The 17,361-nt window shown below is 40.1% G+C and overlaps 1 protein-coding gene and 1 non-coding gene across 2 annotated transcripts in view; one reads left to right on the top strand and one right to left on the bottom strand.

Moving 5' to 3' along the window:
* The first annotated feature begins 378 nt into the window (after positions 1–378).
* tspan7 (tetraspanin 7) overlaps positions 379–17,361 on the top strand; it is a 78,792-nt gene continuing 61,809 nt past the window's right edge. Inside the window, exon 1 of the mRNA XM_088913758.1 lies at positions 379–546. Within this exon, the coding sequence (XP_088769884.1) occupies positions 466–546 (81 nt within the window). The 5' untranslated portion in view covers positions 379–465. The remainder of the gene's footprint in view (positions 547–17,361) is intronic.
* Positions 17,095–17,168, bottom strand: trnat-cgu (transfer RNA threonine (anticodon CGU)). The gene has a single exon. It is a non-coding gene; the product is annotated as a tRNA-Thr (tRNA).

The raw sequence follows: 17,361 nt of genomic DNA, 5'->3' as shown, positions 1-17,361 counted from the left end.
AAACCAGTACATTAGAGCATCATTTCATATTTCTCAGTGTATAGGAAACCATCCACACTCTTTGCCATAATATAAAAGATGTTGCCTTCCCCATCCTGTCATTACTTATTAATGTTATTAGATTATATTATTAGATAATAGCGCTTTAAAAAAATGACCTAGCAGTATGTCTGCGACTAATTAATGGCTTGTAGTGGACTACTAAAAAGAAAACTGAACAGCAACTTAAAAGAAGGAAAAAAAATCAAACTTCGCACTTAATTGTCACTCTTTGCACGTACTTGCGAAGTCCAGCAGAGGGCGTAGCCTAGAGGCAGTGCTGTGGTGTAATTCGTGTGTTCATTGGCCGAGGGGTCGGGGGCGGCTGCGCTGTGCGGGACTGCGGTGGATCAGCTGAGCGAAGCCCAGTGGAGAATCACAGTAACGCACCTCCTGTAATAATTCTGCACTTCACTTCAGTGTAGTATGGCATCCAGGAGAATGGAGACCAAACCAGTGATAACCTGTCTCAAAACACTCCTTATCGTCTATTCCTTCGTTTTTTGGGTAAGCAGACTCCCCTTGTTAAGAAATTTTCGTGTGCAGGCATGATTTTTGAAACGAATGCTTTATATTTTCCACCACTTCGTCGTTTAATAAAAAATAAATGCACAACTGTTGTTGCGCGAGGCTATAAAAATAACAAGTGCATGGTTTTTGTGCTGACGGTGGAGGCATCCTTTTGGGTCGTTAAAAAGTCTGTCAGTTCATTTAATGCCTTGGATTTGAGTATTTCTATTCCAAATAAGATGCGAAACGGGTTGTAATTACGTATTCCATTTCCTTTGGGATATATTCAGGGATGGTTCAGCATCAAGCGCATAATGCTTTGGAAAAGAAATTACGTGTTATGAAACGTTAATATTTACGGAAATTATGCTGTTTTACTCTTGTGGTTTCGTTTCGTTGACCTTCATATATATTAAGCGCAGAAACACGTCAAGTAGTGATTCCGTTACATACACAGCATCAGTAACTAGAAGGGCTTAGGTCGGGGGCTATAATTAACAGCTGGGAAGAAAAAGCATCATTTTCAAATACTAACCTTTCATGTACCATTTGATGGTAAAAAATGCAATATAAAATAAGGCTGAAATGCAAGCTACTTTATATCTGTGCTGTAGTCTGACCGCCTCCCGTACGATTTCAGTTATCTTAGTGGTTTACATAATATAAATGCGTATTACTGTTGCCTTTCAGACTCCTCGGACAGCAAAGTGTTTGATTTGAGATGGGGAATCATTCTGGAACATACCGCACTGACAGGCGGTTTGCACTACTGCAGATTAAACGGATCGTGCTTTCAGGAATGTGATGCACCTTAACAGCAGATTGTTTCTTTAGCAGTTAATTGATTAAACCAATCAGACGCTGTGTCATCAAACAGCGATACCTACTGTAAAGGTAGTCTGACCTGGTTGTCTAAAGTATGTAGAAAACACTATGCTGGTACTGTATCTATCTTATCTAGCTTATAATACAACAGACCGCTATCGTTGTTGAGATTTAGTGAGATGATAGTTGCCTCTCTTTTACATGTGAGTTTTACGAATAGTTTCTACAGCCGTTTGTGGTGCCGTCTTGTAAACGTACTGTACTGCACCTCAAGGGCATGGCCGCAATGTTCCCACCTGGAATTTGAACCTGCAACGATCTAGTCAAGAGTCCTATAACCACTGCTTCACACTACCTTTTGTATATGGTCGCTATACGTTTCTTAAATATTTCACAAGTTTTTTTTTATGTATTTCAAGTAATAGAATTTACGGAGTCGACAGGACTCCGATTTGGAAAACGCGGGTTTGAAGAAAGGTGAAGAAAAATGAACCAGGTGGCTCAATTTTATTGGAAATCACCTTTGAGTAGTTTCAGATGAAAGTTCACGAAGGAATAGAGAGACGGTTGTTGTGAGTCTTTTCTTCTTCAAATGTGACACGGAAGAGGGGGGTGAAATGTCTTTTAAGTATTTGAGAGGGGCTTCAATTTTAAGCTCTACTTTCAGGAGTAAACCTGTGAGTCATTAGGAGTTTAATGCAGGACAGTCGCCCCTTGTTGTGGGAGTGGCAGTACTTAGAGTCGTGGGTGTAATCGGGCACAGCTGGCCCTCAAAGGGACACACGAGCATAATAAGAGGGTGTCAGAGCACAGATTTCAGGAATTGGAGAATGTAGGTAGGCCCATATTGGGAATCAATTTGTGTGTGCAAAGGGCTGACTGCTTAACTTTAGGGAATATGCTATCCATATAATAAATGCCCTCCTACAGTAGAGCAAAGCAGTAAACATTGTAGCAGTAAGGTCTTTTTTAAAACATTGTATATACTGTACCAAAAGTGCAGTGGAATTTGATAGTCACCTAATATCGGTAGATAATAACTAGGGCTCAGAAGGTCTGTCTCATATCGTGGGATAACAGACCTTTGAAACATCGAAAGGTGCATGGCGGAAGCTCACCAGGTCTGTGTAACTGCAGTAAGAGTATGGAGGGGTACAGAGGGGTGCTGGTCATGTGGTTATGTAATTTACCAGAGAAAGGAAGCAATTCACTGGATTTCGTGCCTTTGTAAACTCAGTTTAATACTCAGTCTTTTATCCTGAATGGCGGAAATACATAACAGTCTCTTCATAGTCCTTTTGCAAAAACAAAAACGGCAACTCGTTATTGATTCAAGAATATATATATATATTGCATTCGATTTGACTGTTGTGTCATTTATATAATTAAAAGTGAGATCAGAGCCTGACAAATTGTCAGTAGGACGAGTGTGATACAGATTGTGTGGCAATGTGAGTGAGGGTGGTTTAAACACTTCTAGAGTCATGTCAGTGATTCCAGCCAAGTTACAAGAAGCAATGGGGTAACATTGCTGGGGAGCTGTATACAGGACTGAGCTTTTGGCCAGACCTTTGCTGTTTCAGCAGCTGCTTAGAATTCTGACAGAATTCTTCCTGTTCTTATAATTCTCTGCTATGTCAGCTGTGAGACGACTTTATACAGTATACACCCGAAGAAGGCTCCACAGCTGAAACGTTGTTTTCTTTCTTCTTTTCAGCATGGAATAACCCTATTACTTGTTCTTTTACACAGTGTATACCACAGTTTTTCATTCGTAAGTCTGGAATCGCATGGAAGGGAAGTGGAAAACTCCAGTTTTGCCTTGCTGAACTAAACCGACAACATGTGTCATGTTTTCCTTGGAAGGACCTGTTTTTAGGAATATAGCCATTTTGATTTGTGTCACAGCTTTTATTTGACCGATCCATTGGCTGTGTTTGTACATGGGAAAGTGTTGTGGCCAAACAAAAAGTGTGCTGTTATCCGCAGCCAGGCTGGCTTTTAATTTCCTAGACAGAAGACCCTTCTCTGTACGATAGAGTGAGGCTTTGTACAGTAGCTTTTCTGGGTCAGTTGGTTGGTATTGTAAACATATGGTTGTCAGAAATTATATTTTGAAAAACATGGAGTTCAGACTGTGGCCTGTGTATTAGAGCCTATTACCCATGATGTTCTCTCCTAGTATGTTGTCTCGTGACCTGAATTTTCTACACCCCTTTTCTGCTGGATTGGAAATGTCTACCACATGCCACATAAGAGCGCAACAACATTTGACCTCGGTGCTGGGAATCTATGTTTATTAAGAGGGAACTTAATTAAGATTCAAGGTTACATAGGTTCCTGTTATGAGGCCAAAACAACTTATAAAGGTGAATTAATTTCCATGAGAAAAATGTAATTATCTTGAGATACAACATGTGGTACCTCACAATACAACATATGTATGTACACGTGTACATTCATATATTATACCTACTGTGTAAACCCTTAAAACACAATAAATAGCAAATTGATAAGGCAAGTCTGTTGTTACTGTTATCTTGTAAATGAATTTGATTCAGATAAGGTACAGTACATGCACCTGTAACTTTTAAGGTATTGTATATCCAAACTTATGAAGGAAGGTGACATAAAGGACACAAAGAATTGTGATGTCACAGTACACTACAGTGCCTGCCACCTGACCTACAGTATGCTGCTGGCTTTTGGTGCCTTGAAAAATGAAGCAAGTGTGGATCTGTGAAATGCATTGTGAATTTAGTTTCCTTACTTGATGACATGTACGATATGCAAAATCGTGGGTATCATGGTGGCTTACAACAGGGACGCATTGTATTGACAGTAAAATAATAAATAGGGAAGCAGAATTTTTATATGCTGTAGGCACACCTTTGTACTCCTAGAGTTAAACTGACAGCTTTCAGGGAAAAAGCGGAGAGATAGACTGGATTTTTATAGTGTCACATACTTTGATAGTGTTCTTGAAAGTAAAAATCCTGTTCTATATATAAACCACGAGACTTTGAAATCACTGCACATTCATTTTTACAGGGAATGTAGAGATTTCTCAGTGTTCGGTACTGCACCTGTGATATTTTATTCTTAATTCTAAATAAGCTTGCAACTGAACAGCTGTTGATGCCCCCAGATTCTCTTTGAGAGTGGGTATTTCACCAGTGGTTTTGACTGTGGCTGTGGTATAAGTATAAGTATAAGTGGTATAAGTAGTAACTAGTATGTAATTAAGCTTTTAAAAATAATGATTTTTAATTTTGCAATTAGGGTCTTGTAAATACTGTATATACAGTACTTTGCAAAGTTTCCACATTTTGTTGCTTTCAAATGTGACTTTCATATTTAGAATTTATACAATCTGCTCTAAAGCTGATAAAGCTAAAATTGTCGATAATCTGCAAATACTTTTTATTTTGAATGAGCCTAAATCAGTTAATGTGCGAAAACAATGGTTTAAAATGTCACCATGTGTGTCTAATGGTCTCTGCCTGTGAGTAATCAAAGCGGTTTAACTTGACTTCAGAAAAATCACATCTGGCTCTGTACGTTCCCTCATATAAGTATTCCCTTTGCTTTTCACATGATACAACAAATTGACCATGAAGACCAAGGAGCTTTTCGAAACAAAAGAGGGGCGAAGTGGTAGAGGGGCACAGATCAGGAGAAAGTTGCTCATCCCTTTCCCCACACTGTATCCATTGTTAAGAAGTGGGTTGTGTGTCACAGTACCCAAACACTACAGTACCTTCATCAGCCCTTCCGCTCTGTACAGGCAGGCAAAAAGCTGAGGGAGGATGAGATCACTGCTCATACAGCAACAATATCCCAGTCCTAACACAAACCTGGACTGATGGCAAGAAAGCAGTCTTTACTGGAAAAGACTCTGTCTCATTTAAGTTATACTTACATGTACAGTATGTGGCAGAAGGTTTTATGGTCAGATAAATACAAAACATTACATCTGGTGCAAGCTCAACACAACATACCCCGTCAACACCATCCCTACTGTCGAACATAGCGGTGGTGGCACAGAGATGCTTTTCATCAGCAGGGACTGGGAAGCCTGTCAGGATTGAGGGGAAAATGAATTATGCAAAAATAAGCGAATCCTAGAGGAACCCCTGCTTAAATCTCCCAAGGAACTAAGTAAAAATGTCATAGTTCAACAGGAGAGGAATCGGAAGTCAAAGTCAAAGCTGCGTCTGTCAAGAAGATGAAGCCCTCTCAAAGTCCTGACTTGACTCCAACAGAAAATTTATAATAAAATGTCCTTGAAGTCCTACAGCTATTCCCAATGGTTTTGTCAGTACTGGAGCTGTTTTGACAGGAAGAATGGTCAAACTTACACCATCGCACTCTGTAAAACTGGCAGATAATCCAGAAAATACTGATAGCATCAGTATTTGACAGAATTACTTGCATGATGTGACTTACACTGAAAACTTGCACTTTGTAGATATTCTTTGCTGATTTTCAGCTTCCTTCGCATATAACAGTGTTAAATTTGTAGATTAAAGTTGTGAGTAAAAAAGTTCATTTGAAGAAATTCTATACTTGCATTTCTTTGAAATGCCATTCTGGAAGAGGGTGAATTCTTTTGTAAAGCCATACTGTATAACGTAAGCCTATTTATAGTTACAGGAATAAAAATCAAAAAGTTAGCATTGTAAATTTAGTTCTCACAACTAGTATCCACAAACACCATTGACAGGGGGTGGCAAATTGTGTTCGTAAAGCTAAGATGATTTATGGGAACTTGATACAGTGTATTTGGGCGTCCCAAGGGTACAAACATGTTCCACCTGTTGAAATTCTGCTATTCCTATTGAAACATTAAAAAGGAATCATATGATTCTGTGTTCCCACTACATGCTTCTAAGTATTCTGCGTAAATATTCCCTCACTGACAGAGTGTAGTATAGTCTGGACAGCAGCTGGTCTCGCACCATCTCTTTTTGATAATCTGCCGACTTTCTGAGCTGGGACGGTGGGTCCCAACTCGGACAAGCAAAAGTCCTCCTGACTTTGGCACGGGCTTCTGGGATGGACTCCCAGGGTCGATTGGAAATGCATATTCCACATACTATCTTTCCCACCTCAGTGCTAAAATAAGATCTGGGACTCTGTCTTGGACAGATGCTTCCTTTTGTCAATATTGCATTTACTCTGGGGAGCTGTGGTTATTGTGCAGGTAAGGATGCTGAAACAAATGGTGATGTTGGTTGTGTTGGATCTTTGCCAAATCTTCAAACCACATTTCTTTCAATTCTTTCACCGATCTACAGGAGAAAGGGCCGCAAAACAAAATTGCTGCACTCGTATCATTGTGGAAGCTCCTTCTGTAGGCAGGGGGCTGGAAATGTGAGGGAGAAAACTGTGCAGCCTAGTTAAGGATTTGGAGGAATTTTCTGATCAATAGCTGCCTCCACTCTAGTGGTGCGCAGGCCTAGATGAAGGGCCTGAAGAAGCTACATAGGACTGTACTGCAGGGGCTTGAACACTGTCCAATCACTGTTATACTGTAGGTTGAGTTGTTCAGAAGCCAGGTTATTTTAATTGAAGGTTATCAAGTTCAATGGGAGGGCACAAGTGGAGCATTAAGACCTGATTCTAATGCAGCGCTCCTTCAGAAAATAGTTTAACATTGAGGGTTCTTAAGAGGTGGAATAAATTGCAGAACCATGCCATGAGGGCTAATGCTAGGAGTTATCCCCCAGAAAATTCATTTTGATAGCATAAATTTAAAGTGTATATGAAAAATGGTTGACTAGATGACTATTATCCTTTCATAAATGCATCTGTACAGGAATTGCGTAACAAATAGGAACAGTCAAAATATTACACTCTTTTCAAAAACATCATTTTAGTAGCACCTATCGAAAAGTTGTTGTTGTATGTAATGTAAAATGCTGAAGATAATGATTTTGCAGCTGTTTTTAATGCTAAAACTTAGTAAACCGACTAAAAGTACGTTCAGCAAAAGACCCCTCCTTTTTCCCCGAATGTGTCAAGTGCGCTGGTTTACCATGGTACTGTTATATTTATGGAGTGTTGTGTGTGTTTGCAGAGCTTTGATTCTTCTGCTCATTGCGCAAACAGGACACTTAAGCAGCATTCAACTTTAAGTGTCTAAGTTTCAACAGTTTAGTGTGGACATGAGTAGCTGCAAATAACCTCCTAAAACGAGTAAATACAGATAATGAAGATTGTGATTCTTCCTCCTCTTTCATCATATTGGTGATTTTTCATTTTAAATTACTGTCAATTTAAGTCAATAATTTAAGTCAGGAGTCATCTAAATATAAAGCCCAGCTGGACTATTTGAATGGAATGACCAGAGAAATTATGACAGTAGTGATAACACAAAATATTTTGTTGTATACAGAGAAGAAAATCCCCTTAACCTCTCGGCTGCATGTTGTGAAGTTAGCAGCGTAAAGAAATCTCTTCCTTTCTACTGAATCACACAGAGGCAGGGGCATCCCTTAATCCTGCATAGCATGAGGGATCCGGAGATATTCAATTCAGAGGGGTCATTTCCTTTGGGCTTCCATTAAGACAGCCACATATTCATTTGCCCAAACCATATAATTCCACCTCTAATCCTGCAACATCTGTAACAGCCCTGACCCACATTTTTCATCATCCGGTCTCCTGTTTATTCCGGTGTTCACTTCATCTGATTTTGCATGGTCAGAACTCATTTCAGCGTGGGACGATCTTTAATCCAGCAGGAATTATTTTTGCTGCTTCTTTTTTTTCCCCCCTCACAGAGGACATTTACAGTAGCCTCTCCTCTTCAACCTATTCGATGATAATTTTACTGTTTATTGGCTCTTTATTATGATATTTAATCTAATATCTAAGAAATATACATTATTTTAAATCCAGTTCACTAGACAATACACAGAGTGCAAACTGTAGAACAGTACACTAGTTCTTTTCCATATGGTGGCCACACGTATCCAGCACTGTCTCTGAATTGGCTTTATCATCATTGGTACTAGGTTGTGTTGCCCACCTCATCTCATGAAATATTTGAGAAGCTCCCTGATTGGTGCAGCTGGTAAGGTAGTTCTTGACATTGAAAAGTCGGGATGATTCAGTTTGAAGGAGAATAGATAATGCATGTAATATAGTGGTTTTGAACACCGTTGTGAATTTTGCTTGCTTAGAAACCTCTTGAGATTTTAAATTTGTTTTAATTTTAATTTGTTATAATTGCTTTTCAGTTTGTCAGCTGTCAGACCTGGGTTAGCCTAATTCAGTGCTTCTTTATCTGGTAGCTCTCAGCCCAGATCCTATCCTATCGCTGAATGCGAACAAAGCAATCACAAAGAATAAAAGCTTACTTTAAAGGTGCTTGAAATGGGGGAAAAAATTCACAGCTTTCTGAAAACATACAGGGGGTTGCCTGGGTGATTTTGCAGACAATGGTCCGTCTTTGCTAGAGTTCTGAATCCACACTAATTAGCTAGAAATAAGGACGTATATCCTTATTTAAAACTTGGAAAAATATCAAATAAATCATTCCTTAACTTTTCCCTCCCTTCTTGAATACTGCCTTGAACCTGTGTCCTGTGTCTCGTGTTCTGTTCCTGGTCTGGGAACCCTCTGTACAGTGGCTTATTCCAGGCTTGAGATTTGGGATGCTGGAAGGTTTCTTTCCTGCGCTATAAATGTAAATCCGCCTTTCTACTCTAGGTTCGTCACAGAGGAGACGAAGAAGCCAATACTGAGGATGGAGTGCAGTCTCAAGCTGTTAGTTCCCCCTCTTTCCCTCTCCTTTGACATCACGCATTCCTTTTGAAAGCCCTCCCTGACAGACTGACAGGAAAAGAACATGCAAAGCCAATTTACTCTGAAATAAGCATCTGTCATGATGGCAAAAAAAAAGCAAATGCTAGATATGTCTTCAGTAGAGCTCAACGATGAGAAAAAGTGAATAAAACTGAGTAAAGTTCCTCTGCGGAGTTCAATCTGGAAGGCTGCATTTCCGTAACTTCATAAATATCAAGAGCAATGCGCTCTTTCTGCTTCCTTGAGAAGATTACCATTTCAAAGGCAACTTGAATTTGGTAGCACTGAGTTATCACAAGAGCGAGATGACTGGCACTGTGGAGGCGTTGAGCTGTGTCTCAGAGCCATAGGCTTGTCAGACACCTTTTCCACTAATTTCACCGTGTTACAGGTGTCTTCAATTCAACTGTCCATAGTCTCATGCACAAGAAAATGAAATCTCTCTCCTCCCCCCGAAATAAAAAGACACCTGTTCACTGACATTGTAAAATTATAATTATTCTGCTCCTGTGAAAATGCCTCATGAAAGCTGGTTGGAAAAAATAACAGGTCAGTTTTTGTTTTATCTGGAACTTCTTGCAAAACACAGACGGCTTTGCTTTACAAATGTAGCGCATCTAGTGATTATTTCACTTTATTATTAGTGAATATTTGGTGTTTTTGATGCTTCACTCAGAAGACCTTGACGCGTCAGCTGCTTTTTAACAAGCGTAAGGGAAAAGGGTGCTCAGTATTCATTTTTTTTTTAAGATCAAGCCCACTTAAAATAAAGCACTGTGGTTGAGTCCTGGATATTGAGTCCTGGGCTGAAGCGCTATCTTTGTGAAGTTTGCGTGTTCAGTCCATGTCAGTGTGGATTTCTTCCAGGTGCTCCATTTTCCTCCTGCTACCCACAGACGTCCTGGCTAGACTCATCTTGTCTGTTGAGCCACAGACTTGAATCCCACGCAGTGGCTCCAGGTCTCCACGAAACTTACCAGGAATAGATGGGTTGGATTTAGGCTTAATTAAACTGCTTATATACTGTCTTGTCTGAAGACTTACAGTAAAACAATATGAATTGCAAGGATTAGGCTCCAGTGAACTCTGGCAGCAGAGAAATTCACTTTCTGGTCTTGAGGCTGTTATTTAAACAACAGCTACTTCCAGCTCAAAGCCAAGTTCCCTACATGCCTGTCCTTCTGTCCCATCGTTCGGAAATGCAGAATTAGTTTCCTTTCTACTCCCCAGTGCTGCATCAAATTAATTTAAATTAGTTCTCCAGAGAAATAAATGGGAAGGAAAAAAGGCAGTGAAAACGCCTTATGCAGCCAAAACTGGACTGGCCCATCTGAGGTATCAGAGCAGTGCACACAGAAGTGAAAATTAGTGATATGGTGTTTCAGCACAGCAAGATGTACTCAGTTTTTACAGTTTGTATTGTTTGCAGAATAGATGGATGCTATCGTTGTCATTGTGGTCACAAGTGTAATGGCTTGTTTGATGAAAGAAATTACAATTACAGCTACATACAGTATATTAATCACTCACCCCCACCCACTCCTCCTGGAAACAATTGCTTTTCTGTGTTGCCTGAAGCTCATGTGTGGTGATTTTGATTCTGCAGCCACATTGATTCCTGTGTGGAAATAACAAATTAGAACAGAAGAAAGGGTAGAAATAAGGGGAGGCCTTTTGGCCGATCTGGCCTGGTTGGTAAATGTACTGTAGTAGCTTACTGATCTCTGACAGATCTCTTGAAGGAAGCCAAGGTATTGGCTCCAGCCACATGGTGCCTCAGAAGTGCCTCCTGTTCTTGATTTTAAATACACTTTCATGTAGTTTCCACTTCTGCCCTTTTGTTGTCTTTGTTCTGTTGGGTCCCCCATACTCCCCTCTGTTCAAGACTAAACGTTCCTTCAGCTTGTCAGTGCAGGACGTTGCCTTAAGCCCTGGAATGTATCTGGTTACACTTCTCTGGATGATTTCAAGAGCAGCAATATCTTTTTTGTGTGTGGCATGGTGACCAAAATGGCACACAATATTCTACACTACATCTACATTGTACATCTACATTGCACACCTGAAGAAGGCTCCACGGCCGAAACGTTGTGTTCTCTTTCTTCTTTTTTTCAGCATGGAATAAACCTATTACTTGTTCCTTTGCACAATATTCTAAATGAGACCTAACTAAGACATTATACAATTTTAATATAAATTGCACCATCTAATCAGGCTCTTTCAGTGCCTTGTGCTTATTTGTACATCTATTGGTAGAAGCAAAGGGCAGCTTTGTTGCTCTAAGTTCCATACCATACAGGGCTCTCAAAGTACAGCTGCACAACAGAACAATTTCTACTGCACTTGTAAAAGGAAATTTATGGAGTTTATAAGAAACGTACAGTCAGTTTGCTTTCTGCTAATGTGACAACTTTTAGTTGGGTACTGAAATGAATATATAGTTTCAGTCTAATGTGCAGTGGACATACTAGCATATTTCTGTGTGTTTCCTGGCTGGATCATGAGGTGTGTTGAGTGTTAGTTTGGCTACCTGGGACATCTGCATGTGTTCCGTCTTGAGTGTTTGATGAAGGCAGCTATCTCAGAAGGATATAAGAGGGGTTTCTTGTATCTCCTCTCCATTCTTGCACCAGCAGACGGAGTATATTTCAGATTTTCTAAGTTTAGTCCACGTTTCCACGTTTGAACACGCTTTGATCTGCCTTTGCTTTGTATTGCAGTTTGTCAGGATTGTGCTGGCGGCTCTCCATTCTAACTTGTACCAGGCTCTTGGAGAAAAGGCTGCTGGAAGACAGCCCACTTTTTTCATGTTCTGTCATGTAAATAACGCGTCACTCCAACGTGTTATTGTAACAACACGGTGAGCAGGAAGAAGATTTACGCTGTTCCAGAGAGTTGTAGTGTGCTGTTTTTAAACCTTTATGGAAAAGTGATTGCCAGGAAAGGAAGAAATCAAGTAAACAAAACATTTAAGTCAAGGGAAGTGATCAAAATCCAGCCTCTCGTTTCTATTAGATGGATGGTCTAGATGTTTTAATAGGGAATGTAGGAATATTGAGTCCTGGTTTGTTAGCTTTGCCCATGCATAAGGCAGCTACAGGAAGTGCAACTGCCAGGACACAGAGCTCCTGTCTGATTTTCCCTTTTCATTTGCGTGGTGGGATAATCATTTCATGTAAGTTAAATATCATTAAAAGCCCAATAGGATTTTGTCCTTGAAATATCATATAAAAGAAACGTCCTTCCAAATTCCAGATACTGGTATAGCAGTATGGTGTTCATATGCTGTATATGGAAAGGCTGACACTGAATGGCACTTATGTTGAAGGCAAGCAAACATTCACATACCCCCCTCTTTCACCTGGTTTAGTTCATGCAGTAATTGTTTCTTCAGCTGTGAAATGCACAAGACCTCAAATGTTAATCATTAAATTAAGTGGTGGAGAACATCTGTTTGCTCCAGCTTAAAGTGAATAAAACATTTAATAGACCGAGAATGACTTTGCCATGTTAATATTTGTATGTTTTTTATTATCAGATGTTACAATTCCAGTAATGTTTCTTTTAGATACAGTACCATAGCTCTAAAATCAATGCAGATTTCTAAAACAGAAACTGGAGGAGGAGGCCAGGCTGAGGAAGATGATGTGCTGGGGAAAACTGGGGAGATACCAGACAGGACAGCAGCATGTCTGGGTGCAGAGGCCCCAGTCTGAGCACTGTAGCTGTTTATGCAGTCTGTAACATTGGAATTTGCACCCAGTGACTGACAAGCATAGGTGTTGCTGTTATATGCAGCCTTGCCAGTAGGTCAGATGAGTCCTAGAGCACCATTCATGAGCTGCGTGTCTCTGGGTCAGATTGCTGTGGGAGGTTTGTATGTCGTTTGCTCTTGGCAGTTAGCCTGTGCTCTTGGAAATAAACTACTTGACGAATGCTGGCTTCAGGGACAGCTTATGGAGAGGCGGAGCAATCTGTCATCTTAAACTGCATTACAGCTTCTTCGGAACCGAGCCCCAAAAAACAGCCATAAGAAAGATCAACCCTGAAAAAACTAACATTTCATGGGAGAAATGTGTGTGATTGAGTCAAATGTGTTGCACACTGCATTAATTGAACATGGCACAGGCGTACAAAATTTGTCATGATGTGTTGGCTTTGTTGTCTTCTCAGAACACAAATTGGAGGAACACGTAGAATTAATTGCACTCATTAAGTGAGGGTGAGTTGGTCTAGGAATATAAAGATATAACAAATGTTTAAAACAACAGTAGATCATTTAGCTTGTCTTCCTCAATTGGTGGTGTTGTGAAATCTAAGCTCTTTCAGGCTTTGAAAGCAAGATACTAATTTTCATATTCAGGGTGAAGTTCTCTAATGATATCTGTTCCCAGGAGATGAGTTACAGTATCGTGCATGTTGGAGAAACTTTAACACCTGTTCCTTTCAGTCCAGTCGGATGTGAGACTTGATTTTACTTACTAAGAGCTGGTGTACAGTATTTAGCTCAAGTGAAATGGGAACCAAGTAAAAATACAGAGGTTCGAGTGGAGACCTGAATCAAAATCCAGGCTGCAAAGGAGGAAGTAGAGCTTAATTCCATGCTGATAAGTAGGAAAAAGACAAAACACAATTTTGGACATGTACAGTAGAGTAGCCTCTTTCAGGTGTCACAATTAACACTTCACTCTATTCAACTTAAAAGGGATATGAAATCCTTTTTGGAAACTTGGGTAACATCAAGGTGAAAAATGACTGCAATCATTGTGGTCTTTTAGTTCAGAAGTGGTAAAAATGTTCTCAAATATGCATAAATCTGCTTGTCTAATTCAAATTGATTTTTTAAAATTTGAAATCACAAGTGGGGATTTCATATCTGGTGGTTTTGATTCCTATCATGTGTTATTTTTATTTCTGATATCCTCCTTTGTCACCCACGTTCTAGATAGATGAAATGGCCAACCTGGACTGGCCAGTGGTTTTATAGAGTTCATACTGACAGTGTGGCGATCCAGTGAAGTCAACACAGTGACCAGATAACTCTTTCCACTCATGGGAGACAGTTCTATAATGTCAATGTGAGGCACTGCACCACAATGTCTTATTTAGTTGTTAATACAGTGACATGGTTATCTTTTGCATCTCTGAATGCCTGTATCAGATGCAAAGTCTGCTTGATGAATCTCTTACCAGATGTTGTTAAATATGTTTGCATTCTCTCTTTTTAGAATTGAATGTCCGAGGTAAATGGAGATGCCCACTCTCTCTCATTTTCAGTGCATTTTAAAAGTCCTGTTTTCTGAAGCTTTTAATGTACAATTGGGTGCTGCATCCTGGTAGATTTTTGTTCATCTGTTTCAATACATCCCCTTGAGATACCTGGGCCCAGTACTACAATGTCCAATAAAAGCTGAGGTTGTGATTCCAGTGGAATATTAATGTGAATCAATTTATCACTTCTTATGAGATGTAACAGCTTGAATAGCTAATTCGTTTTTCATTATCAACCACATTAATGGTTCTTTGTTTTGCAAATGTCAATATCAAGAGTCTTTTTGCATTGCAGTAAAGTAACAGCATTTGTCTGTCAAAGCCCAACCTCTGGAAACTTCTAAGCCCATGAGGTTTGTGCAGTTGAAGCCTAATTTAGTATTTGGTGACCTGCATTGTAAGAGGAATCTAATAATAACAGAGGAACTGGTCATTTTAATTTGGTTTTATCAGCCCCTGCAAAATCTGTAGATGTTCTGATGAATAAAGAATCTCTAATCTACAGTATTAAATGAATTTGGTATTTTTCAAAGCTATGCGATAAAATGTACAGCAGTAAAATAATAATAACCTTTAACTAAGGCTCACTTTGCATTATAATTTCTGCATGCTAAGCATTAAAGAGAAGCATGAGGGAAAAATAATATTAGCTTATAGTACACCAAAGGATCCCATTACATCTTGAAACAGCAGGTAAAAACAAATGCACCTCTTCTCACGTTACTGTGGGAACATAAATATGTATTCCCTGAGCAGATGGGCCCTCTCTGCTCTCACTCTTGCAGGGCTCTTCATCTAGCTTGAGGGCTCCCTTGAGTTTTTTTGCCAGGGTTTTACATAGCAGAGGCCCCAGCAGAGATGACTGGGAAGGAGGAGGTTAGTCTTCCTCCCCAGACTGAGAGAGAGAGAGGCAGGGCGGGCTGTCAGTTTGTGGCTCGAGCTAAGGGCCCAGGCTTTGTCCCAAGATCAGATGTGCCTGGGAATTAATTCCAGGCCTATATCTCTGCATATTTCCATCATATTATGCCAGCAGCCATACCACCCTGCAGCTCACAACTGGCAACCCACTGAAGCTCAGCAGGTGTGAGCCTAGTCAGTACGTGGATGGGAGACCTCCTGGGAAAAACTAAGGTTGCTGCTGGAAGAGGTGTAAGTGGGGCCAGTAGGGGGCACTCACACTGTGGTCTGTGTGGTTCCTAATGCCCCATTATAGTGATGGGGACACTACACTTTAAAAGAGGTGCTGTCTTTCAGATGAGACGTTAAACAGAGGTCCTGACTCTCTGTGATCATTAAAAATCCCAGAGTGTTTCTTGAAAAGAGTAGGGGTGTAACCCTGGCGTCTTGGCCTCATTTCCCATTGGCCCTTACCAATCATGGTCTCCTAATAATCCCCATCTATAAACTGGCTTCATCACTCTGCTCTCCTCCCCACTGATAGCTGGTGTGTGGTGAGCGTTCTGGCGCACTATGGCTGCCATCGCATCATCCAGGTGGGGGCTACACATTGGTGGTGGTGGAGGGGAGTCCCCATTACCTGTAAAGAGCTTTGAGTGGAGTGTCCAGAAAAGCGCTATATAAGTGTAAGCAATTATTGTTAATTATTATTATATCTCTTTCTAGATACATTTGAGATGGAAGGGAATGACATAGAGGTTTGAATGCTTCATCTAATAAGAGAGCAAGAATGAGACCACATCTTGTAAGCATTTTCAGGATCCATTCAGTTACATTATTTATTGCATAAGCCACCTTTCTTGTCATCAGCCAATCAGTTTTCCCAATTGTCCCTGTTAAAGTTCTTTCTTATTACTTTTATTACTGTAACGAAGAACATTTCCAAGTTTTTCATCTTCAAAACAAAGTGTTAGATCCAGAATTATTTTCATGCATAGAATAAAGCAATCTTTTCGTGAACTAGTCTGGAAACTGTGGTCTAACAGGGGCTCTTTGGTTTCCATTGAGGTAAACACAGAAATCTGGCTTTTCAGATCCCTATGTTAGAGCTGAATCCTGTGGTTTTTGAAAAGGTCCTTTTTTATTCCTTATGTTTGAAAAAGTTAACAATACCGCACGTGAAACAATATCTCAGAAAACTTTTAATTTTAACAACAATGTCCCCACCTTGTTCAGTGAATATATATTACTTGATACACACAGAAGGGAGAATTAGTTTTGCATCTCCCAAGCATTCTCAAGTGCTAGTTAATATTCTGTTCAAAATGGCAGCGTGCTTGTTAAAATCCACTATGACCCTGGAGGGTGATCCTTCCTATATATATATATAAGATGTGTATATATATATTCCTAGCAGAAGAACGAGTGGTTAACTTTGCTATCACCTTGCTGTGTGGAACGCAGTTGCATTTTCCTGGGTAGGTATGAATTATGGAGCAGAAAGAAAGCAATGCACATTCAATTGTAGTTCTGTAACCAAGCTGACTGCTGCCTGGACCTGTACTGTATCTATAATTTATCTGTTTTTTACATTTCTTGTGTCAGTACTTGCCTCTAGCTTACAGCTGTCTGTGTATCTGATTGCCTTCTTCATAGGGACAACCATAACATTTGGGTTTTTTTTTATGGGACAGGGATTGTTAGCCTTGTGCCCGACCTCCAACATGGAGGACCTGGCGCCCGATGTGGGACACGAACCCACCACCCTGAGATTACGAGTCTCATGCTCTACCAACAGAGCTAGCCGGGGCCTTCTTGGATCAGTACTGATTCCTTTCTTCACTTTTCCCATTAGTTTATTTTCATCTCTGTCCTCAGTTCTCTGTCCCTGCCAGCTGGGCTTCTGTTCTCTGTGGTTTCTGGCTGTCCAGATGCAAACATTCTGCTTAGATCAGTCTAACCTAATATAGTCTCACCAAATCTAGAATATCACCTATGTGGATC

Source organism: Atractosteus spatula, chromosome 4 (assembly GCF_055471065.1).
Source record: "Atractosteus spatula isolate fAtrSpa1 chromosome 4, fAtrSpa1.hap1, whole genome shotgun sequence".
NCBI lineage: Eukaryota > Metazoa > Chordata > Actinopteri > Semionotiformes > Lepisosteidae > Atractosteus > Atractosteus spatula.
This window is presented reverse-complemented; position numbering and strand designations above follow the sequence as displayed.